Source organism: Lates calcarifer, linkage group LG1 (genome assembly GCF_001640805.2).
Source record: "Lates calcarifer isolate ASB-BC8 linkage group LG1, TLL_Latcal_v3, whole genome shotgun sequence".
Taxonomy (NCBI): domain Eukaryota; kingdom Metazoa; phylum Chordata; class Actinopteri; family Centropomidae; genus Lates; species Lates calcarifer.
The window spans coordinates 16781997-16808892 of NC_066833.1; the positions used below are offsets into that span (position 1 = coordinate 16781997).

The window sequence follows — 26896 nt, forward strand, 5'->3', positions numbered from 1 at the left end:
GTCTCATCTCAGCAGGCAGCTCTGATGAGCTCATCTGCATAAGTTGAAATACTCTTTGAGAGGGAGATTGCGTGGGTCACAGCAACTCATCCCATTGAAATACAGACAGAAACATCACATCATTTTATCTGTATCAGTCCCAGGGTTTTCAGAACACGGGGGGATGAAGACAGGTGAGCAGAATGTCAAGTAGAAAGGGGTTGAACCATTTGCAGCGACACTTACTCCTCCAATTTTTTAACACTATATCACTTTAAGGATGTAAAACAGGTTAAACTTCCTCTTCTGCCATAATTATGCAAAATTTGCTTTGAAGCAAACCCTTTCTTAATTAACACTACGCTACAGTACAGCTGCTTGACAAAAAAGTGCTATGTTGTTGAAGGGAGCTGAATACAGATTAAGGACTAGCAATGCAGTGTTGGATGAATATGACTTGTCTCTCAGAATGATTACAGTCATAGTGAAAGGGAATTACAGACAATGAAACTGATCTGTGTAATACCTCCATTCTTCTACATTTTACATACACAAATGATCTATTCAGATGAAAATGGAATGAGCAGTCTACCATTCAGTTGTGAAAAATTGACATGCTCACCCTGAGTACTTAAGCTTTTAATTCAATAATTCAATAACACAGCCGATTAACAGCTTGTCTTCCACCTCCACCAAATGCTATGGGAGATGGTTCCACTTGGCTGGGAACTGTTGGTGGGGAAACAACAGTGAACGCAACACACAAACAATATTGAGAGTGTAGTTCTCATTTTAACCAAGAGATGTCATTGAACACAGCATGAATGCCTTCAGGCCGAAAATATTAAAATGCTGCTTCTGGGTTTATTTGCATGTTTGTTTTATACGTAGAAAACCAACACATCAATAAAACTGTACCCACTTAGGCCATTTAAATATGGCGCCTCTGAATTTATTGTCAAAGAGTTGTTAATTTGAGACTTTGTGGAATATGCACTATAAATTAATTGATTCACTTATTCATTGACATATCCATATTTAATGAAAGAACTGTTGAAACTGAAATGTGTTAGAAACACTCACTGCTGCAAACCTTTGTCACACTTAATTGTCACACCAAGTGATAAAATGCCTAGGTATGATATCACTTGAAGGTAGGGTTAGCAGTGATAATCTAATGCAGTTTTATTCAAATTCAGATAATATCTCCTGAAAAAAATCCATGGTTTCTACAGAGGCCTAAATCTAGAACTGGGATATAAATGAAGTGGATCGGCGCGATCCTTTCCAGGCAATCACGGCGTTCGTGCTCGTGCACAGGAGGCAGGAGAGTACGAAAGGAGCAGCGGGAGCGAGAGAGGCGTAATTTCCGGTGCGTGCTTACGCTGTGGCGCAAAGATGGAGTAATGGTTGACAAACACCTTAAGAAGAGACGGACAGGAATATAAATATAAAAAGAAAGACTATGATGAGGCCAGTGGAAAGACCCATGTCAATATCAGTGCAACTTTCCAGTGGTGGAGAGACGCCCCGGCAGGTGAAAGACCTGAAAACAGACGCGGAGGTTACCCTGTTTCTGCTTAACAGGTGGGTAAAGAGTTGTGCTGTGTTTCACAGAGCCAGTAGGGCAGTACTGTTTGTCCCGTTTGTTCTTGGTGTAATGTTTGTCAAACTAGGGGTGAGAGTTGTCAGTATCACAGTCTTCAGCTAATGTGCTAGCTCTGAAAAACTTGTCTTGTCCACTCTGCATGTTAGCTTCGCTGCAGCTAATATAACACACAGCCTAAATGTGCCGTCGTTGTGCTCTCTGTATTGTGATTGTCGATGTTGTATCTGTTCTTACGACGTTTGCAAAGGCTTTTATAGACAGGAAGACCTGAATACGAAAGTTTGCAAGCACAGTGAAAGTGATGCATAATTTGAAATACTATGCTAGGTGAAGTTACTTTCCTTGTTAGCTGAGCTACAAGTCTATTGATAAGTCTTCGGTCATTGTATTTCTGTGAAAACAATCTAAAGCACAGACTCTCCATTATATATTGCGGATGCTGTGTTTGTGTGCGTGATGATTTATGTTACGTCTGTTTTGCTGCGGTTACGAAGAAGTGGCCGCATTGGGTTTTTCTCCAATTCAGTGTGTTTCCTTAGTGATACGCGTTGGGGGCGGAGCCTCTGAAGGAGCAGTTAAAGTACGGGTGTGCTTGTGTTGCTGCTGTGTTAGAATATCAGCCATAGACTGTGTATGAAGAGATATCAGTCTTTCTCCAGGATGCCTTACCATGCCCCTAAAAGATGTTTTATGAAAAGCAATTTGCTGATATTTCCATGGATTAAAACATAGTTACACACTTTAGGAGATCTGATATTTCATTGTTTTGTCAAAATGACGAGATAAATAGCATTTATGAAGCCAGCAGCTGTTTGTCTTAGCAAAGATGTGTAATGTGGGGCAACAGCTAGCCTGGCTTTGTCCAAAATGTAAAAAAAAAAAAAAAAAAAAGTAACTTAAACAAAAAGCAATGTGTAAAAAAAGAGCAGGCTGTGGTTAGCATTGTGTCTAGAACCATGCTAACTATTTCCATTCTTTCCAGTCATTATGCTAAGCCAAGCCTTAGCTGTAGCTTTACCTTTACCATACCAATACTAGAATGAGGGTGGCATGGTGGTGCAGTTGAGTTTGCATGTTCTCCCTGTGCCTGCGTGGATTCTCTCCGGCTTCCTCCCACAGTCCAAAGACATGCAGCTTAGCATAACTCTAAAGTGCCCATAGGTGTGAATGGTTGTTTGTCTATATATGTTGGCCCTGCGATGGACTGGTGATCTGTACAGGGTGTACCCCCCCTCTCGCCCAGTGACAGCTGGGATAGGCTCCAGCCGCCCTGCGGTATTGATAATGGATGGATGGATGGATATTACAATGATATCAACCTACTAATGCAAAAGAGCAAATAAGTGTATATCCCAAAATGTCAAACTGTCGCTGTAAATGTTAAGGATTTTTTTTTATTAGAAAGCTTAAAATATCTAATCCATCTGCTTTACAGTTTTAGACTGAGGTGTGTAGAGTCAGAATCTCTTTCATAAATGTTACTTGGCTTAGTTGAATGAGAAATAGATTTTCTATGCCAGTACAGGGCCACTCTTACAGATCATGCATTGGTTTATCAGCACATTATAGAAAGCAAATTAGAAGCTCATAACAGATTATTTTCTTCATTTTGACCATGTATGATCTTACCTCATTTAGATTATCCAAATAAAATAAATTTGGATTATTGTATTACTCAGTGATGTATGAATATAGTATATTCACTGTCCTCATTGTTGCATCATATCCTTGTGCATGGATGGATGCTTACAAAGCAGGAGGAAAACAGAGCTGTTACACTGATGAAACTAGGAGCACACTGGTCAAAGGAGATGATTGTGAAAACCTCCAGCAAACACACTGAGAAAAAGCCACGTGGTTAACCAAATTGATTAATGTGTTGTTAAATTTCTACCGAGCACAGTGACATGGAAATAAATGTAAATGCCAGCTTTCACTATTCAGTAATGATTTCCTTAATTTGGATTCAAAGTAGCACTGTAATAATATGCATGTGCTGAAGCAACTGCACTTTCACAATTTATTTTCCCTTTGTGACTGTAGACAGACTTGACAGGGCAGTCTGGGAAGCTTTTACAAAATACTGTCCTTTATACATTGTTCCACCCCCGCTCCTAAAGGAGAATGACAGTGTTGACTGCATTTAGTTTTCATTCAGACCCATAGGAATTAACATTCCTTTTATTGACCCCGTCTGACAGAAAATTCCAGACTACACAACGCTTTCATTTTGAGCGCTTGTTTAAAAGGTGTTACTTATGCCATTCTCCTCTGGGAGGAGTTCAAATGCACACCAATCTGTCAATCATGATTAATGTTTAACGACAAGAAAGGATATAGCATGAGGGAACGATCCAGCAGGACTTCACACAGGTTTTGCTATGTGTTACTGGGTCATGACACACTTTCCTTACTTTGAATTGGGCAAAAATAGTCCTCCACACGCCTTTTTAGTGATAAAGTGGGCCAATATCTGCATAAAGTGGAAAAGCTAATGCGCTCTGTCATATCCTCCAAAGTCCTGAGTCTAAAAAGCTTCACCCTTTAAGTGCTTTGTCTGCCATCACAAATAAGATGGAAAATTTAAAGGTGAGACAGAGGGAGAAAGGAGGCACTAGACAAAGCTAGGCGTTGTATAGAATCATGCCCGGCCTTTTCAAATCAATAGACAGTTTATTGAATCAATGCACAGTTTGGTGTAGTGCAAAACCTGTCTATCTGATTAAAGTGGTAGACTCTGAACAGGATGGCCCGATTAAGTGTCATGCAGGCATAAGTGCACCATCCTTGGGCTTTACAGACACAGCAGGTCTCCACTCTGTTCAGCTGTTTGACACTGTCAAGGTTACAGTAAAAGTAAGGATGTCATAAAACCACTGTATACAGTACAGTTGTATAGCCTTTTTACCTGCTAAAGAGGAGAGCTCTCAATAACATTTAGTCTTATTTCAAATGAGTACTGCAGCTAATAATGCAGCCCCCAGAGAGGTGGTTTCAGTGTGAGTTAAGGCTTTTTTGCCTGCATTAGTACATTAATTGCATGAGTATTTTTGACCCATGCTATAGGAAGCCACTGATTTCTATCCTTCAATTCATTTTCCAAATAAGTTTGCAGAAAACTGAAACATTTTAGCAATAGGTGAGCCACATTTATTTACTTTGTTAGAGTTTCTTATCTTTGTATTGTTGCACCTGTGAATGTACAAAAACTCTCCTTTGTGCACTCAAAAACATCCCTTCATTTGCAAGTCAGCTCTCAAAAAGCATTGTATTTGTGACAAATATTGTCAAATTGAACTCAGAAGACAAAAACTAAGCAAACATGGATGTTGTGGAGAGGATAATGTGAAGGTTTTTTTTCTTACATTTAAAAGTTGTATTTTTTTTTTTTTTTTTTTTTACAGACGTTCCACTGCCATTAAAGCCCTTATACACCCGTGGTCCACCTACACAGGTGTTTTCACTTATTGGATTAAAGCATGCCTGAGGACTGTGTGGGTGTGTACACACCAGTGCTCAAGTGACATCCCCCTCACTCTCCTGCTAGTTTCATTGCACCTGTTAGGGTCAGTCAATTTACACCTTTATGATTATTAGTACATAGAGTTTTTGGAACTCATAATTCTGAGCAAAGCAAGAGGTCTGATCAGCCAGAATAACTGATAACACCTTTCAGCTAGGGATGCCAGAACATCACTGAATATACCGTATATCTAAACACGTATAACAGTGATGAAAGTTCACTTGCATGGATCTCAGGCATATTTCATCTGATGTAAAATACAGGTGGAATGTAGATATGCCTGTATAGGTATGAAAAAATGGAGAAGCACTAACACTCTAATATACACTATATGTTATGAAGTTTTCAACCTCTAAATTAGCACTGGAACTTTAATTATTCCTGAGTTTCCTTTTCTTCAAATGTCTTTAAAATTGCATTAAAATGTTTGCAGTAGTTGGCTATTTTGATTTATTTATAGTCTGTTAGATATGGATTTTTTTATTCTGCTGATGATGCCCTATAATGCTTAAATGACAGAGTTATATGGTAGCCAAGGATGACTAAGTCACAGTCTTATCATTACACTGCATGACTTCAATAGACGTCAATAGAACATTAAACATGTCAAACTGTGACTGAAATTAATTTCCTGGGTCATCTGTTTGTTAAAAATCAGCAAAGTAATCAAACAGGAACAGACTTCTATAGTTCACTGGTTGCTGTGATGGGTAGACTGAGAGATTCCAAGTATAGCTATTGAGATTGTCTCTCACACACCAGCAGCTTTATACACACAGATAATCTGGCTATTAGCTATATTCTGGTTAGGGTACATAGGTTAAGCTGTTTTCATGCAACTTTGATACCCCTCTCAAATGAGAGGCGCTGTCATCATAAATAAAGCATTTAAGAGAATATCCTTATCCACCTATCATGGTTTTTCACCCACAGATAGATCCGTCCGCTGGCATAAAAGTATGAAAAGCAGCTGCCAGCTACCCCCTCCCTCTTTCAATGAGCAAAAGTAGGTTAACCATAGCGCTGTGCAAGTCGGGTAAATATCACAGCATGCCAAGCCTCTTAACCTCATAATGAGAGCATTTGTCTATATGGACTATTCTAGGCCAGCTATAGTAGCTCCATACATTGACCCAAAAGTCAGGTTACCTGAGTAACTCAGTTAGGAATGAGATTCTCCATGCAAATACATGTAGCCAGTGACACAGCTGATATATACATTTATCAGCACGGATAAATACATTGTAAGAATCTGTTATCACAGTGGATCACATTACTGCGGTGCTTGATTATGTGGAACCCATTTTGTCATTACACACAATACATACTTGAGAATTAATGGATAAGTATTGATGAGTGTTGCCAGTCTTTTCAGTTCGAGCAGCAGCTGCTCGATGATGGTGTCTCACAAAATACATTTCTCAACTACAATGGAATTTTGAGAACCACAGACTTGACACGGATGTCTTGTGGTGCCTTTGTTTCACAAGCACAGAGCATTTATAGTCTGTTAATGTTTTAAAAAGTGATGCCAAATCTAATAATTTTGGCAGCAGAAGAAATGCATGTAAATAGTGTGACCTTACACCAGGATAAAAATATGATTTGTTTAAAGAAGTGCATGACAAGGTGCCATGGCACTTGAGTGGATTAGTACAACCCCCTGGGAAATCATCCATTTTCAGCTCTTGCATGGGTTTGAATCTAATTGCATGCAATGCTATTATATCACTCCTCTCAATTCATCTTCATCTCTTCTCTGTTCAACAACACTATAACTTCTAAAAACCAGACCTAAATGATGAAGACAGATGAGTTTTCAGTAAAAGCTTGCTTGCCCTTGGAAATTTCTATTTATGGACAATAAATGCCCTTTCATCAGTGGTTTCGGCTTATTTCTGTCCTTGTCTTACAATTTTAAATCATATCTAGACTGGTGAGTACATGCAGATAGTGTTAAGATACTGGAATGGGTTTCAGCTGTTCATGTTTGTTTTTCTTCTTTCTTCTCTATATGACAACTCAGAAAGAGCATTTGTTAGAGTTGAGAATAAAAAATAACTGTAAGGGTCAATTTGCAAAGATTCAGTGACCTCTGTGTTCATCCCACAATGATAATAATAGTCCGTAATTAAAGTCAGGAAGCTCAGTGCTTGCATAGTGCTGCAGCTATGCTGATTAGAGGTTAAAAAGGTCTCAACGTTGACCTGAATCTTAAATTCATGTCAGTAGGATCACTGTATGAGAGCAATAAAACACAATCAAAGAGCTAGTTGACAGGCAACATGTCAAATGCTAAGTCATCAATCATTTGGAACATCTTTTAACAGCACCCGCACTCTGCCGGGCAAAGGCCTACTTTGTCTTTTCAGGCACTCACTGGAAGTAAATTTGGATAAGTAAACGTTTGGATCAGTGAGAGCACTCGGATCAAAATTGTTTGTTTTGGAGTCGAAACGCTGTTTGCAATATTGACCCCAGAGCTGCGACTACAGTGAGATCCAGCTTTGACAGTTTTGCTTCTTGCCCATCTGGCCCGCTCTCCTCCCAGAATTTGTCACAGTAAAATGAATCATTCGTCAATTAAGTTTTGCAGATAGTCCTCTTGCAGAATAATTATGCTGTCAAACATCCAAAGTCAGATCATCTGAGGTCTGTTTACTGTTTACCTAAAGCCTGACCAAAGCCAAAAACATAGGCAGCTCAACTGAAATGAGCTTCATCCCCATTTCAAACCTGCCTGCTTTAACTGGCACGGTAGACTCCACATTAGACCATTAGACTCTGACGCAATACCTCCTGTCCAATCCACTCTAATTTCAATTCTCAACATGGCCTGTCTGCTACAAGGACGCTGTATCTAACACACAAAAAAAGAAAAAGAAACAGTGTAAGTGAATATCATAACCTTGATAATTAGGCAACCGTCTCTCCAACAAAACTGCTGACAAAAACGTGCTCTCGTGCCATCTATCAAAAGCTTCATATGTCTGTCTCTTCAAGCCCAGAACCCTTATCACCACATCCTGGGTAGGATTTCATGCAGTTTGTGAAGCCAAATGTGTTCCTTTTCACTCTCCCCTTTCCTGACAACTCCACATGTGTGGATGAATATGGCTGCCAAAATGGAGTTTCATTCTGGCTTAGATGAGGTGAGGGAGCATTTACATTCCCTTGATCCCTTATTTTTTTCCTCCCTTTAGTGGGGGATATGAAAGGTAACCATGCAGCATGACATTTAAAATCCACAGTCCAGCAGATCTGTGAACGTTCCTGCTGATCTCAACAAACAAATCACATCACTGATTAAGCCCAAATCAATTGAAATGAATATACAGTTAATTTAATGTATAATTTATCTCAATTGAATTAAAATGGATGGCCCCGTTAGAGGGGTGGAAATTATAACAGCCATGGCAGAGGCAGCAAACCTGTTTCCAGGTTATTTGACTGGTCGACATGCTACCACAGCACTCCACTGGATATGCACCAAAGGTACAATAAATGGGAAACTGAACACATTTTGAGCAGCCTTGAACAAATTGAGTGTTTATGAGGAGTTTCCTCTCAGGATTTAGTTCTTGCACCAGAGGGTGGAGTGATTGCGTGGGCTCTCGTCATCTTTTTCCTCCAATCCATTATAAAAACTCTTCTGTCATATGTGATCCTTTTCCTCCGTCATCTTGAGAAAGGAGATTAGAGCTGGATCTGACTACTGTTGTTTTTTTTTTTCTTGTCTTTTTCATAAGCACTTCTCTTTGACCTTGATGGAAATACGTCATGGGGTCAAGAAAATGTGCAGCAGAGGAATTGTAAGTTGGGGAGAGACAAGCTGAGTGCTGAAATAATCCAGCTAAAAGAAAACTTGGCATATAACGAAGTGACAGTGGTTTGAGCTGACACCTGAATTGAGAGTCATCTTCAAAATATTGCCAGAGAAAGGACGTGTGAGGACAGCGATATCTCCTTCATTTCAGGACAGTGTTGTTTCTCTCAGGCTGAAGGAAATAAAAGTGAGCGCTGAAGAACTTCATATGGGAGTTTTACTGTTGATTTCAGTGCAACGTCTGACAGCCACTTTAAGAACTTTATCTTAAGGCAGTTTTGCATAGCGCGCAGAAGTCTCACCCCTTTTCTAAGCTAGCCTTTGTTCTACTGGCCTCAGCTCCACAATACATTTTCTCACACAGAGACTCTTTTATAGCCTTTCTGAAAAGCTGTAATACGATAACTGGGGCTTTTCTGCCCAGTATTCCAAGCTAAATTTAGCCTTAGTACTTGCAACAAACGATTTGATCACCTCATCTTTTAATGCTAAAATAAAACAGCAATTATTTTGTCAGCATTCAGCAACTACTACTCCCATGAGGCTTTGATAGCACGCAGATCCATGAAATTCGTGGCTGTCCTCACCCTCCCTAGGCCAAGGATGGAGGAAGCAGCACCACAGTGCAGAAGGTAATTGGCCATTTCAGTGGAAGAAAGCTAATATAATAGCATTTCATCTTCTGACAGACTACACAGTGCAGAAATATAGAGAATTTAAAGCTAAGAAATTATTCTAAAAAAACTAAAACTTGATTTCAAAAAATTAATTTAAAAAACAAGCTCCTCAAATGGCATAAACATGTTTATAGAACTGACAGACAAAAAATGCAAAATAATACACAGAACTCCTTTCCCCCGACTACCAGATCACCCTCTCATTCACCCATATCACCTCGCTTCATAAACATACAAGCCGTAACAGTAATTATATAATTCACATACAATACAATATGTATCATTCCCATCAGATATTCCTCTGGATTGTTGTGTGATGAATTAGCCAACACTTCATGCATGGATTTTTTGCATTCCCTACCCCTTGTGGAGAAGAAGAAAAACAAGGAAACAAAGGAGAATAAATTATCTGTTGTTTGAGACAACTTCTGACTGAATTCCGCTTAATTTATCTGTCATGGTTCGTGTGGGAATTTTGGAGATCCCCCAGCCAATTCAAAGGAGGACGGCATCCAGAGGAAAGCGTTTTACATGAATGAAACACAGCTTCAGTTGCAGAGTAACTTATCATTTGGAAATTCATGTGACTATGAAAATCCTAAAAAAAAAATAATAATATGGAAATGGATTCTTCATCTGTGTGGGAGATATTATGTTTAGAAATTAGTGTTTCAGTGCAGCTCTTGTATATGTCAAAGTTATACTGTTTGACTAATCAGCCAACATACAGTGTCAGTCAGGTTTTTCTTTATGTACTCTGAAAATTATTATGCATGACTAAAATGATTAAAGGTCTAGGTGTGTGGGATGTGTGTGCAACTGCTGTCTGTCATTTGCCAAAGAATATGCCTTAACAAATACAGCATTGTTACTCAAAAAGTCAATAAGTTAACAAGCAACATCACAAACACATCTCCAGTATGTGACCTTGGTCTGTCAGGACAATCTTTGCTGACAAACCTGATATGACATTTTGAGTGTCTTTGGTTATTCTGTGAATGAGAATTCAATCACATCATTAATGGCTTTGGAGTGGGGCCAGTCATTCATGACACTGTGCTTTATAGCTTTGCCAGAAATCTCTGCGCTGACATGAGAAGGTTTGAGATATTTTCTATGGAACTATTTCCTGACCAGAGGGGGGCTTTTGATTAATGGGTTTTCCCCCTGCAAAGCTGTGTAGGTAATTCGAAAGAATAATCTTCTCATGTCTTTGAAATCTTAAAATGAGCAGGTTGACTAGGGCTGGCTGTCTCCCCATGGTCAATTACTGGGCTAATTAGTATTAATGGTTTTTGTCAGCCAAGATATTTTAAGTCAATTGTGCTGTCTTTTTTTAGCCTTATTTGTGTTTGTAAATTATTTGTTTTAGTAACTTATGAGCCTGTCTCTACCACTATGATAACAACCACATGTGTGAATAGGTTCTAGACAAGCAATAGATCTAGAGAGGCTATTTTGCATGATTATATTTATTCAGTTCTGGTGGCGCCTTATTCAACAAAAGCAATTTACAGCAGTATTGATCATAGGCTCTGTTTTATTAGTCAACAAAATCAGTTTTTACCAACTAAGGGTTTCTTTTGCTCAGGAGAGCCCTAGTGTTGACTGGTTCTGATCCATGTGTACCCAAGTTATTGTTTTCTGTTTTTATTTCTTTTGAATTTCATGCCTCCCACCACTTTCCAGACCGTTGTGAGGCTTTATAAAAATTCCCCCCAAAATCCATCTTCGTAAGTAAATATAACTGCTTCCCTTCAAAGCCTGTTGAGTCTCCCTCTTGACTTGCATTGACTGGCCATTGCCTAGGAGACTCAGCCTGCGCTCTACACTACAAGTGTTAACGCCAATTAAACCCCTGGCACCACCCTGTCATTCTCCACATTCTGTGACATATGAGTGATAACACAGACCCTTACCTTCAGCTCTCATCTGACGCACATTAAATGGCAGTGGACCCTAGCGTTTCCTGACATTTTGCAGAAATCGATTGCAATTTAATCAGTGTGAGCATGCCGCTATCAGCCACGCTTGTGCCAGCTCTTTTTTTCAGCTGTGTTACCTGGGCTGAGCTCTCCACACTGAAGTGTGAAAAAAATCACAGCAATTTCAAACTCTAACAATATTAAATTCTCATTAAATAGAAAAACAAAACAAACAAAACATTGCAGCATCAAATTTGATAATAATAATCACAGATTTGATGTTCCTATGGAAACATATTTCCATTCAATTTGCACAGTATTAGATTTATTGTCTATTTTGAACACTCATTACTCCCTTTCTCCCTCCCAGCCCCTCTCTCTCTGTCTTTCTCAGTGCCTTTCCCTCTCTCCCTTTCTGTTTCCCTCTGGTGGTAAGTGCAGTAATTATCCTATTATACTTTGAAGTCTTTGTAAAATCAAAGGCCCCAAAACAATCCCCGAAATATGTGAATACATGGTCCTTTTAAGTATCTGGGGGTCCTACAAGATAGCCCACAGCTGGAATATTCTCGCTTTGAAATTCCAACAGGTCAAAATAAACCCCAAAAGAACATTGTTTTAAGGAAGAAAAAGAGCATAGTGTGTCATTTCCAGGAGCTTAAATGATACACAAACCTTCTTTGAGCAAAGGTGTACTGAGGCCAAAATTAAACTTCCAAAGATTATCTCTGAACTCATGGTTATGTGTGCCTATTGAATCCTCATAACATCACCATTGCTGACTGAAGGAGGTTTTCAAGAGACCACACAAATACTCACAGATGCCTCAAGGTAACCATAAATAAAGTCCATAGAGCTCTGTACTGAGTTTAGCAGACTAAGCTTCCTAGTGAGTGCTTGCTACTAATTTCCAAATGACTTAATAGGGTGATCATGTTTTAAAATTAAAACGTGTCTCTATTTCAGGAGACCTTGAGTATTTACACGTGTGCAAGCACACACAGATGCAAGTTATTATCCTCTCGTCCTTTGAATTTCCAATTAAGTATGCTGCTGAGACTGTCGTCTTATACAGAGAATTCAGGCAAAATGAGAATACTGACATATGTTCCTATTTCTGCATATTCGGATGAAATATCGATTATGAATGTCAGCCTGGTCTATTAGGAGGAATAACATTTTCACAAAGAGGCGGTCTCACCTTAATTGAGAAGAGACATTAATACTTCAGTGATGTACAACTATCTGAGTCCGGCCTGCCACCAGGTATTACTCTGGTTACTGCCTAAGGCTATACAAATATGAGCTGAAAATGAAAGCAACTCCATAACTGTTTGGATGGTGGATGGTTTGATAAACGTGATAGAAATACTCATGCTGTCGCCTCACCCAGTGCTCATCCCTACTTCATAACTAAATCCACATGGGAGCAGGGAGAGAGGTGATGGTCAGCGGAATGATCATCGCTGGTGCGGAACAGGGACATAACACCAAGCAACAGCAACACATGTTGATACATGCATAGAAATACGCAGAAACTCTTAAACACACAGCGACACACTGCCAGACAACGTGACACAACATGCATGCAAACGTGCACAGTGTGAGCTAATTATCATGTGTAAACAAATGAATGACACAATATGTTTCCCATAATAACATGCATATTAAATGAGCAAAACTTATTGTGTGCAACCCTATGCGTTATTTAAAACAGGGAATCAGTGCAGTGTAAGTTGGATACTATCATGGCTGCAAATGATCACCAGAAAGATGTGAGCAGAGGCTGTCATTAAAAGCACAATGTGCGTTACCGTGGCAACATCATAGAGGCCTCCATTTTTTTAATGCTGTGGTTGTGAACAATCAATGTTGCACCCAGTCCCCATGTGAATTAAAGGCACATGGCTAAATAAAGCTCAAGTGCTCTGTTGCCACACTTTTACAATCCACTGTTTGCCTCTTCTCTGTAGGGAATTCTGTAACAACCTGTTTCTGTGGGGAAAAGTAGGCAAAGTATCAACACTCAACAATCAAAGTAGCTCCGTGTTAACCAGGATTTAATTTTATTAACAATTACACCAAAGAAAAAATAACAAAACTGTCAGATTTTGATTGTCACTCATGCAAGGAGACAGTAATTATTCAGCATAACGCTGCTATGTCTCATGTATGTCTCATTTACTGATCTGACACAGTCACAGAGCTGATATATTCTTTCCTCTTTTGCCATTTCAGTCAGTATCCTTGCTCCAGTGTGGTTAAATGTGAGTAAGTTGAGCCCGCACAGTTACTTTTCCATTATGTTCCACAACGACCTCTCTGACCAAGGTAATTACCTCCGTTCTTGAGTCATGGGAGTCAAAGATAAAACCTGCAGAGATCTTTCTCCATCAGATTAGCAGTGTGGTTTTTGCAGTCCTCTGAGAGCTAAAGCCCAGTTGTTCATTCTAGACTAGCATGATTTTTTTGCTTGTTTGTTTATCCATTAGCATTTGATCTGTCAGCCAAAGAAAATATGTCTTTAGTTTGTGGGAGAGTCTTGTCAGCATGAGGTACTGAGATAAGGTGAATGTAGTTTTTAATTAAGAGGGTAGGAAGCCCTCCTGGTATCTGGGTAGATACAGACACCACACAGCAATTGACCTTAGTGAACATGTCAAGACTTTATCTGGCTCCCATCAGTCCCAAGCAGGAGTTGTGGTGCTCTCAGACAGCCTTTTAATTTTCACAAAAAGATGCTTGTACCATTTTCAAATGGTGGCTTACAGTGTTTTAGATATTATTTTTCAGCCAAGTGAGGTGACATTGTTTTATTCTTCTTCTTTTATGCATCATATTGTTTCTAAAATAATTAAATGCCAACTTAATGCATGTCCGTGTTTTTTCTGCACAACCAAATTAACTTTTTGTAGCATTTTGCAGTGTCTGTCTTCAAAACGTGTGACAGAATGAAATGAAATGCACCGAATCCATTATCAAATTAAGAGAAAATATCTTCCAAAGCTGTGCAGCTAGTTTATGACAGACTTAAAGGGAAAATCCACTCAACACAGAATATACATTATGTGACTTTGACACAGTAAAGCCATTAAATTCAATCAAAAACTGTCACCCTAAACGGCAAAGCCACACATCATCAAGAATTGTATTAAGCATTTAACCTTGTGACAGTTTTTGGGGCTCATCGATTGACAATTTTTTTTTCTTCTTCTTGACATAATTGGTCAATAGTAGTTTTATATTTATTCCAACTGTGAATCTGTAAATGTCCAAATAGTCTCATGATTGCAAGGAATAACAAAGGAATACTGAAGGTAAACTAATAGGTTCCTTCCTAAGTCAGCAGTGACACCTTGAGGTTTGAGGTAAAATTACATGTCAACAGGAGTGAAAAGAGAAATGTTCAAGAATAAGGATGAGGAAAAATAGATGGAAAAAAATCTAAAGAAAAATTAAGCAGACACAAGGAATCATACACCAATCAGCCACAACAATAAAACCACTGACAGGAGAAGTGTAAAACATTGATCATTTCCTAACAATCCAATGTTCTGCTGGGAAACCATGGGCCCTGATATTCATCTGGATGTTATTCTGACATGTACCACCCACCTAAACATTGTAATGGACCAAACACACACCCCCACAGCAACAACACTCCCCAGTGGCAGCGGCCTCCCCCAGCAGGACAATGCTCCCTCCACACCACAAAAACTGCTCAGAAATAGCTTGCGGAAAACAAGAGCCCAAGGTGTTGACCTGGCTCCCAAACTCCCCAGATCCCAATGGGATGGGCCAGAACAAGTCAGATCATGCCAGATCCAAGAAGGTTCTGGTTATGTTGTTCACTTCACTTGTCAGTGGTTTTAATATTGTGAATGATCGGTGTCTGTATTTTCTGTTTCTCCCACTACCTCAGAGGTATACTTACCTCGTCAACAGATAGTTCTCTTGTTTTCTCAAGAACACATATCCACAGTTAACAAGGTCATGAAAGCTAAAAGAAATTCAGTCTGTCTTTTGCCAATTGCGAATTTTTCAGTTATTTGTCCTCCACCTGTGATGAAAAATAATGACCTCAAATTTTCTTGTTACTCTCTGTCAGTGCAGAGAAAGAGCACCAGCATAGGCTGACATTCCATTTCAAACTGCCATGGCCATGACATGTATATGAATGAAAACTAATATGTAACTAAATGTAGAAAAAATCCCCCAAAATCACTGCTAGGTAGTAATCGTATCTTAAATGTACCTCTCTCCTGTCTGTACAAAGCTTTTGCTCTTTATAGACAACTGCCACAAGGAAAACTGTGCCTACAACCTACTTTGCTGTGCTTATAAATATGGATGTATATGGATGCTAACATCATTAACCAGCAGGTACAATCTTTGTCTTTTGTCATCCTTTGTCCTACATTTTCAGTAATTATTGTATTTCTTAAATTTGACCAAAAGGTGGAGCCATAGCAGCCAGAAAAGCACAGGCTCTGATTCTGTTTGTTATGAGCAGTGGGATCTATACTGAAATTCGTGGACTACATGGGGTCCATAAAACATCCCCAGTAGGTCCCAGCCAAAATGTGGGAAAGCTACAGGTTATTTTAATTTCACTTCATGAAAAAAATTCAAACACAGCATTGCTACTGATGTCTCAAACACATTGTACAACACAAAACTTCTCTGAAGATTAAACAGACATCCACACAGATGACTGTCAGTACATGGGCACTTCATATAAAAATGTGATGATCTTGAGTATGTAAAATTACAATATACTTATTAAAAAACTAAACAAAACTGTGTTAAAATGTTAGAAATAACTTGTCCAGTTTATCTGTATTTGTTAACAATACCTTTATGGGCTGAGCGTGTAACAGGAGCAGTAGCTGGAAGAATGGCAGTTATGAAAAAACAACAGGAGGTCTGCTGAAGGTCAAATGGAATAAGCCCAGGAGCCCAGTTTAATACCAGTCCAGGGTGCCAGGTTGGTGGTGTTAGGGGATGTGTCATATGTCAGGGCAGATGAGGTGAGAGTGTTCAGTTAGGTGGAGTCATGCTGGGTGGAGTCAGTGACAGGCCAGCTTGGAAGATGAAGAAGCTGCGTGAACTTCGAAACAACCACGAAGAAGAGAAATATTAATATTTTAGAAAACAAATATGCACAGCGTATGTATGATCAAGATTCTATATCTTGTATATTTAGCTTAGAGTTTACTGTTTTTTTAATCATATTAAGAGTTTACTGTGCATTTTTATCTTATTAAGAGTTAACTGTTTATTGTTTATTTTTTTTATCCTATTTTTTATACCTATTTGCAAGCAGTTGTTGTCATTTGCAAACTGTGTGCTGCTTCTTTCTTATAGGCTGCTGGAAATTTAATTACCCCGAGGGAGTCATCCCAAAGGGATCAATAAAGTCAAGTCTATGTCTCTAAGTCTAAGTCTAAGAGTCATATTAACACACACAGTGTCATAGGTATTTGAAAGAACTAAAGATGTATTTGAGTGCACTGAAACAAATGGGGCAAAGTGTTCTTAGATAACAGACTATATTAGATTAGTAATATCTAATAGAATTTGATCAGCACTATATACATTTAACCAGAAATGCTGGATGATTCTAATTGTGGATAATGATATTAATAGTTCAAAAGCAGCTAAATTATGTACAATTATGTCTTATTCTCCAGGGGTAATATGGTCTGCTAAGAACAGTGGTGATTATAGAATCTTCCTGCAGCAGAGATGAAAAATATCCTTTTGTGTGCTGTTATTTATGGAGTTGAACGACAAAAGGAGCTGCCCTGGGCACTTAGAGATCCATGTGTAGGGTAAAAAATGTCATCCATGATGGCTGATGGTATGGCCATCATCTTTTTCACCCCTACCTTCTCAAATGAGACTGGATATACCCTAGGAGGCATGTTCTCAGAGTTCCTGTTGTTAGACGTCTTGTATCCAGAGATGTTTTTCATTCCTCTACAAACTCACTCACATTCTTCTGCTGCAGCCTGTCCTCAGTCTCCCCTCTGTAACAGTTTTTACAGTTTTCCCTGATCTCCCTCTTTTGCTTCTTCTCTACCCACCCCAGGTCCTCTTTGTCCCTGACATAAAAGACATTTTCAAGGATTATCTATTCCACGATGATGCAGTGTGTCAGGCTGTCCGCAGTGTCCTGCCCTCGCAGCCCACAGTTCGTTGTCACATGCTTTGAAGTGGTCTCTTGAAGCCTCATCTCACCGTCTCCTCAATGTGGTCACAGGTACAGGCACTGGAGTTTTTTTGTTTGTTTTTTTTTGTTTTTTTTTTCCCAAATATTATGTTAGTTTGCATGAATATCACCTGTGCAAATATTGATAACACTTTATCATACAGCCTGTGATTTACAGTGTAATTTTGTTGGATGAATCAGGTACTAACAAATGACAAGTCACTCATTATTACAAGATTTGGTTCCTATACCCTGAAACTACATTACTGTACCCCAGCATTGGTGGTCATTTTGGTAATGTAACCCATATAATGTTCCCCTTTTTATCATCTTTCTGTGCCCCTTCTGTTTGGTAGCATATAGTAACTGTGAAATACATTACAGAATTACTTTAATGGTTCTGCAGAATATCAGTGCACCCCCAACGCCCCAGCACACCCAGACTTTACCCTGAAGGTTTCTGAAGTTTTTACAAAAATACTTTAACCTTGTTTCCCTACAGTGTTCTTCTCTTCCACTATACCTGCATTTAATTGCCAGTAGGAACTGATGACTACTTTATTGGTAACTAATTCTCAGACGGTATAATATATTGTTATCCAAATATTAATAGGACCAAAAGCTTAAGAGTGTTGTCTGTGAAGACTAAAACTCAGATAATACTATTACAGTACCAAAAAAAGAAATCCTTGCATAATATGCTGACATAATAATCTTAAAAAACTCAGCGCTGTCTAGTTGTTTGCTGTGTAACATCATTTCTGATGCAACAACGGCTTGTGAGAGCCCTGACAGTAATGTTCCTGCCAGACAATGGCAGAACAGTTCACAGGGATGCCGATTGTTCTTGTACTCTCCAGCTGGACACAGATGACAAAGTGCAACACACCATCTGCAAGGAACTTATATCAGAGGCACTACCCATCATCCTCTATGGCATGGCTCCAACTCCATTTGTGTATTTCTGACCTTGGAGCACATAATTGTTAGTCATCATCATTTTCTTCCAGTCATTTGTTATGCTGATTCCTTTTGTGTGCAGTTTGTGTGTGTATGTGTGTATGTGTGTATGTGTGTGTGAGGAGTGCCGTCTTCTGCTCCCAGTTGGTGAAGATTATGTTCAGTGTCATGGAAGACTTAGAGAGACATTAAATGAGGCACATATCATGCATCGCCTGTGTATGCCTCATACCTCCCTCTGCACATTGTGACCATGGATAAACATAAATATCATACAGCAGAGAGATGCAAACATATGTAAACATAAACAAAATGCAAACACACAAAATCAAACCAAGTCTGAAATAATTTTGAATTATAATCTAAAATAAATCTCTTTAAGATATATGGGATGGCAGCTATTTTAATGCAGTAAGGTACAGCCAGCTGCACATTTTGCTTATCATTTTGCAACAAACATAAATGCTAATGCATGCAGAAATCGTGGTGTAATGATGGGATTTAGCTAATGCTGAGGGTGTTGCCCAATATGTAGCACAAATCTCTGAGGGCAGAAGAAACAGAGGCACAAATGAATTGCATGCAGGGCTGAATGCAGCCTTCATACTCTTTAATATGAGCCAGAGGCAGTGTCCCTGATGTGCCTGTTCTCCTCCCATGTGAGCAAGAGCCAAGTGGAGAGGATGATGGATATAGCTCCACGAGGACACTGCAACATACAACGATACTTGACATGTTTCCACATGAGTGCCATCACATCAGTTTGAGGAGGGCATGACGGGGTTTCCTCTTTTCCTGTTCCTCTATCTCTAAACTAACGTTTCAAATGCAACATGTGCCACCAGTTCAGCTGCTACATCTGATAAGTTAAAATGAGAGAACTGAATAATTTTCTCTAATTATGCACCTGCAAGGACTCATGCCAGAATTGTTTGGTTTTCATTAAGGCCAGGTGAAAACACACTCATTAAGAGAAATGAGTCACAGTGTGTGACTCATAGTTCACTATTCAATCTTAATAATGCAACGGTCAAATATTGCACCATTTTAAGTATTACTTTTCATTTTCAAGCCCCAGTGTGTTCATGTATCATGGAATGGATAACATGATTATTAAGGAGGTTGTGCACAGGACATATAAGCACTTTAGTGCTGCTTTTGATAGGCTGACATGGGATCAGTGTGACAGTTTGCTGAAGGGTTTTCTGTTACCTGGGTTTTGACAAAAAAAATCCAAATGAACCATAAACTCTTAAAACCCAACAACCCCTGACCTCTGACTGGCAGACGCAATAAAGTTAACAGTGTGACCACTGCACTGTGTCTTGATTAACTGCTTTTTTAAGGTAAGATGTCAAAGAAAAGGCAGCTGGGGTGTAAATAAACAGCCAGTGTGATGTTGGAAGGATTTAACCAGCCCCTGCCAGGTGTAAATAAAGACTCAGTTACATCCATGTTTTGGCCTATATCCCTCGCTCCCGAGCTACCTGTCGTTACGGGATTGACAGATTATAAAAAGCTGATGTAACTTGGCGTTCCGGGGTTGGTTTTGTTTTCACGGTGAATAACATGATAAGCGGTTTAACAAACCGCTTGAGCGCAGGAACGCGGCTAGCCCGGTAAATTATTGATGTTTTTGGGACATCTTTTCTGTAGGTAGGTCAACATCTTTTGGGGAATGTATCTCGGCACTGATGCTCCAGTGAGCTGATTCTTTGTGCATGAAATGACTTGACATCCTCTCGACCACCGAGGGGGCGCGCGCGCGCGCGAGCGAGCGTGTGTAAGCGGCCAGAGAGAGAGAGAGAGAGAGAGAGAGAATAAGCAACTTTGTTACCAGGCATAGCTGTGTCTCCTCCGGCACAGCGTGGTAAAAGAGAAGCATTTGGCAGTTATGGTTGATCAGCATTTCTTTCATCCTCTCAAGTGCATTAGAGACGACGAACGTGCTCACGCTGAATAGATCCTGTTTTCTATTTCGTTTTGACGGATTAAAAATAAAAGATGCGTTGAAATACCCAACGAGCCTACATCTTCATCAATGCGCGTGAGGTATGTATATCTACCAGGAGTTAAACAGAAATTATGCAGGCTGTCTTATGTCTGACAAGGCGTGCACTGTGATGCAGAATTTCAGGAAACCTTCTGTAATTTACATAGCTTTACATTCAAGTATTTAACTGCATTTTATGTCTTAACAAGCAAACGCGATGGCTTCCCCCTCACAGTGGATTTAGAGCATTGTTTAGTGCTTATGTCTTGCTTTGACCTTGCTTTTTGTTATTTACATAGCTTGAAGGAGTTGCTTTCTGTCTTGCTTTGTTTGAGCCATTTTAAATCAGCAGCCACACAGCCAGAAGTTACCTCTGGGTAATAGCAAATGAAGCTTTGACTCATGCAGTCTCCAGCTTGTTGTATGGAAGTTGCTTTCAATGCAGCCTGCCTGTCTCACATCACCGTGTGTGTCTTTTATTTCTAGATGACATTGAGGATACCTTAGCAGGACTGTGAGCTCGGCCATCATTTGCAGGAAAATGCATCTTTGGATTTCATATGTTTTGCTAAGTGCAACGTCAGTCTGCACTGTTGAGATGTTTGGCAGTTATGGAGACATATGTCAAAGACTGTGTGCCTGTGAGGAGAGAGAGGGGATTCTTACAGTTAGCTGTGAAAACAGAGGAATTGTAAGTCTCTCAGACATAAGCCCAGTGTACTTCTCCCAGTATCATCTGCTGCTTACAGGGAATCTTTTGAGAAAGCTGTCTGCCAATGATTTTGTTGAGTACAAAGGACTGACAATATTACATCTGGGAAATAATGACATATCCGAGGTTGAAGCAGGAGCTTTTAATGGACTTCAGGGATTAAAACGATTACATCTCAACAATAACAAAATTGATGCCTTGAAGGAAGAGTTTTTCTTTGGCCTTGAAAGTCTGGAATATCTACAAATTGATTATAATTATATCACTCATGTGGCGCCAAATGCCTTCAGCAGACTTCGACATCTGGAGGTCCTGATTCTAAATGACAACTTAATATCTACTCTGCCTGTGAACATTTTTCAGTATGTACCATTGACTCATTTGGACTTAAGGGGGAATCAGCTCAAAGTGCTTCCCTACTCAGGTCTGCTGGAGCACATGAACAGCGTCGTGGAGTTACAGCTGGAGGAGAATCCCTGGAACTGTTCCTGTGAGCTGATTGCCCTCAAAACCTGGCTCGAGAGCATTTCTTACACAGCTTTAGTTGGTGACGTTGTTTGCGAGTTCCCTTTCCGGCTTCACGGGAGAGATCTTGATGAAGTTTCAAAACAGGAGTTGTGCCCAAGGAGAGCCATCGCTGAATATGAGATGCCATCCCTGCCACATTTGAGCAGTGATGCATACTACAGGACCACGCCAGCTCTAGCAACAGCCTCCTTCACCTCGTCTGGGATTGCACGATCCTCATCAAGACCCACTAAGGGACCCCGACAGTCAGGCAAATTAAAATCAAGACCCACTGCTCGCATCCCTTCTAATAAACCACAAAATTATGGCCAAATTATTTCATATCAGACCAAATCTCCTGTGCCTTTAGATTGCCCAACTGCCTGCACCTGCAATCTTCAAATTTCAGACCTGGGCCTGAATGTGAATTGCCAGGAGCGAAAGATTGAACATATCTCGGACTTAAGACCCAAACCTTACAATCCCAAAAAGATGTATCTCACAGGGAATTACATCCCTGTGGTGCGTCGATCAGATTTTATTGACGCAACTGGATTAGATTTGCTTCATCTTGGTAACAATCGAATAGCTCGCATACATGACAGAGCATTTGGCGATTTGACACATCTAAGAAGACTTTACCTTAATGGGAATTTGATAGACCATCTTACTGCTGATATGTTTTATGGATTGGAAAGCCTGCAGTTCTTATATTTAGAATACAATGTAATCAAAGAGGTTGCTCCTGATACCTTTCAGCATGTACCCAAACTTCAGCTTCTTTTTCTGAACAATAACCTCTTGAAAACTTTACCAGTGGGAACATTTAATGGCTTGACATTAGCCAGGCTAAATCTTCGCAACAACCATCTGCGATACCTGCCAGTCAGTGGTGTACTAGATCAGCTTACAGCACTGGTGCAAGTTGATTTGTTTGAGAATCCCTGGGATTGCTCTTGTAGCATCCTCGAGCTGAAGATGTGGCTGGAGCAGCTTAGCACAGGCACAGTTGTAAACAATGTCATCTGTGGCTCCCCTAAGAAACTAGCTGGGGAAGATATGAGATACATTAAGACAGCTAATTTCTGCCCTAATAACTCTGATATACTTGCCTCCATGATCCCACCCTCTGAAGAATCTTTTCCTGGCAGCACTATCACCATAGAAACATCCCTGGACTCTGACACACAATACAGTGCCATTCCACTATCTGTGATGATTCTTGCCCTTCTCCTCATGTTCATTGTGTCTGTGTTTGTGGCTGCAGGATTGTTCGTGGCCATGAAAAAGAGACGTCAAAAAAATCAAAATGAGCAGAATAACTCCATGAATGCTTGCATTAGTTCTCTCAACATGGAATATGGCCTTTACAAAAAGGGATCCATTCCCAAAGTCAGAACATCTGCTGGACATGTGTATGAATATATCCCACCTCCCACAGAATCCACATGCCGAACTACTGCCCAAACCCCAACGGACAGGAAATCAGTGGATGGATTTAGAGAATTTGATGAGTTGAGTGGTGCTTTTCTGGGTAACTCAGATGAAGAGGCAGTCAGTAATGTAATAAGCTCAGAATACAGTGCCACTACTCCAGAGCCTCTCAACAAGCCCTCCACCCCTCACCAAGATGATCCATGTTACTACAGAGATGTACTTGAGCCTGACAAGCACAGACGCTACAGCAATACGTTACCATGCAGGCATGCAGCGCATTCATCAAGTCAGTATACCTCAGACTTTGATGCGAGGCATCAATACATGCACCCAGAGAGAATACAACAGACAATACTCTATTGTACAGCACCAAGTACTGTTTATGTGGAGCCAAACAGGAGCGAGTACTGGGAACTTAAAGCAAAACTTCATATTGATCCTGATTACCTTGAGGTTCTTGAAAAACGTACCACTTTTACACAGTTTTAAGAGACTTTGTTCCTTGATGGTCAGAGTGGCTGCATTGGTGCAATGTGTCCATTTTAATCAGGAATCATGTTTTTAAAAAAAACTGGCATAACTATTTTTTTCACCTTTACTAGTACAGTACAATATTATGCATTTTGGGAATCCTGATTTACAGAATAGGATAATAAAGGGGAACACTACTCATTGCAAATTATCATTTACACTTTATCCCCATGGTGTTTAACAGTTTAGTTAAAATGTGTAAATAAGAACAAACAACTACAGATCCAAGGCTCTTATGACTCAACCCATCACAAAAAACATCCTCAAGCGATTTCATTGACAACAATGTGAGACTGAGCTTTTACTCTCAAATTAGCTGCATTTCATAATTGTCAATGAAGCGTGCAGACGATATGTCCTTATCCCAAAATAAACCAGGCTCTTGTTACAGACATACGTAGGACTCCTGGTTCTGTCTCTTCAAATGTATTCAGGCTGAAACTCATACATGAGACTAAATCAAATGTATTCTGCAAGTAAATTTATCTGTAAAGATAAGATATTGTGCTTTAGTGAAATATGGAATCATTTAGAGAGAGAGCTAGTGCACAGCTCTGTGATGGTAATATTAAAAGCATGAGATCATGAAACAAATTCTAATGTAATATCTCAAATCACTGATTATGAGGCCAGTAAATCTCTGCTCTCGTGTTTGCAGATGTGGACGAGAATAATTAATGTATCCTAAAAATACACTGACTCAACCTACTGCGTGTACTGCAGGGTAATCTGTGAAAATCAGTGGTGTTCCCCCAAAGCTTCTTCATTTCTAAACCAACTGTACATGTGGATTTTGGACACATGTTGCATTGAGTTGAATATTTAAGTATTGTAACTGTATTCAGAAATGTTGTAATTGAAAGATTATAATCACAACTGTATTAGATGTATTGTAACAGAAAGACAATTGCACTGTCTGGCATTTTACATGCACATACAGCTTAAAACACGCTTGATATTCATAATTGATTATAACTATAATGAGTATCTTTATTTGTATTACTACCAAAGCACTTCAGAAATCAGCTTATAATGTAAGCAAACTTTGACATCTAGAAGGGCACAGTCCTGACTTATATTACACCCTTACCTGTTCTTCTTTCATCTACAGTTGTCTTCCAGTTGCAATACATCTGAGTTGATTTACAGTACAATAAGAGTTAGATACATCCCCATATTCCTCTGTTTGAAATTCAGCTGAAAAGCTTTAAAATTTTATGTGAGTGTCAGGCCCATATAGACATATTTTAAATGACTGTATATTTTTATACAAATATGGATATTGAGTTTTTTTCTGTTCTTTCTTTTCTTTTTCTTTTGGAAAAAAATGCACTATTGACTTCTACAGTTCAACGATGATGTCACTTTATGAAATGCACAATATGGTTAACACGTGCATATAGCCATAGAAGTAGGTTTGATAACTGCATACATACAAATAACACATGTTGAAAAGATATTGCACTATGCATAGAAATAGACTATACTTAGACAATCTGTACAAAATGCCCACAGCTCATCATTTTTCTAAATTTCGTATAATTTTAATTACATGTGTTTTCATGGGAATACTGAGTGGATTTGTACATACTGCATTACAATGAAAACAGTCTAATTACTTTGCATTGTTTGTCTCTTCTTTTTGGAGCAGGGTTGTATGAAATCTGGCAATTTGGCTTAATTAGCAGTCTTTGTTCCTCCATTTTTAAGGAGGGATTGATGGGTACTGTTACATATGTGTGAAAGGGTGCAAGAGCTTTAGCTATTAGATTGAAAAGCACAACAAATGAATGCAGCAGCTGAATGGATAGAGTCATTTTTATGCATGAAAATGTTCTATGCTCTAAAGGAAAGTAAGCACATCATCCAGTCATAATGCAGTCTAACCAATTTCTGGGTCAATAGTGTAAGCCAAGAAATGTGACTTTCCCTGAGAGTTTAATACACAGTGCAAATTCACATCATATGCAGTATTATACACTGAACCTGTCATCTTTACTCAGCTAATTAGAGGACATGGTGTATCTGGACCCTGTCAGTATGTCACCAAGTATTACACAGCAGCATTAGTCACGCTGTTTATGCAGGATACAGTCTTGGTTTGTTGCCTCTCACATGTTCAGAGTCATTTTTTGATTATTTTGTCACTTGTCTCTGCTCTTTGGAAATTCCTAAGAATAAGTGAGATGAAATCTACACAGTGATGCATGATGTAAACCTGCACAGGTTTGTACATTGCAACGTGTTACATGTTGGATTTTTTGTATCAATATGTTGCTGTGAATTTAGTGGTGAAACACTGTAAACCTGCAAACATGCACAGACAGGCACACTCAAAATTGTCTTTTATCGTTATCGTTTATCTTAACAAATAATGTAGTTTGCCAGAGGAAAATTAATTACGATTTTATTTCTAAGAATCTTGCAAAAGTAACTGTGTAATGGAAACACAGCATTTATTGTATATAAAAGCAATTTGTGATAATGTCTTCTCTCTTTCACTTTATTGTATCAATGACCAAATGCAGTTATTTCTTTTTGTCAAACGTGAGACGACAAATACTGATAATCCAAAAATATGTAAAATTGAAATGTGACTGTCCTGTGTATATGTGCAAAAGTTTAATTTGCAAAGAAGATGAGGTCCAGTCAGTGTCTTATTCTTATTCCAATTGTTATTTTTGCTTTTGTTTGCTTGGTTTACATATGAAACAGAATTTCTATGTCAACCTCTAATCTGTAAATAGAACGCTTCATCAGCATTTCCATGCAAACTTGCATCATCTCTGAAAAGCAAAAACCTAGGTCTCATACTTCAAAAACACAGTCCAACTAGGAATATGTGGGGTAAATATATCTAGAGTGTGCTGTTTCTTTAGTTGTTAGCTGATGAATAAAAGATATGCATTCATTTGATATACCTTTGTTTCTGTGTTCCATTCACCCTTATAGTGGTATGCAGTAAATGTCACAGTGCACATGGAGGACAGATTTTAAAATGTT

The 26896-nt window shown here is 39.2% G+C and overlaps 1 protein-coding gene across 2 annotated transcripts; it reads left to right on the forward strand.

The window, feature by feature from the left end:
* Window positions 1–1278: 1278 nt before the first annotated feature.
* Window positions 1279–26809, forward strand: slitrk5b (SLIT and NTRK-like family, member 5b). 2 transcript variants are annotated; one of them, XM_018703156.1, is made up of 3 exons: window positions 1279–1566; window positions 17634–17804; window positions 21193–26809. In XM_018703156.1, the coding sequence occupies exon 3, from the start codon at window positions 21248–21250 to the stop codon at window positions 23849–23851; it is 2604 nt and encodes an 867-aa protein (XP_018558672.1). In that variant the 5' UTR covers window positions 1279–1566; window positions 17634–17804; window positions 21193–21247; the 3' UTR covers window positions 23852–26809. The 2 variants fall into 2 exon arrangements, with proteins under 2 accessions (XP_018558672.1, XP_018558673.1); XM_018703157.2 differs by lacking the exons at window positions 1279–1566; window positions 17634–17804 and adding an exon at window positions 20427–20765.
* Window positions 26810–26896: the final 87 nt, after the last annotated feature.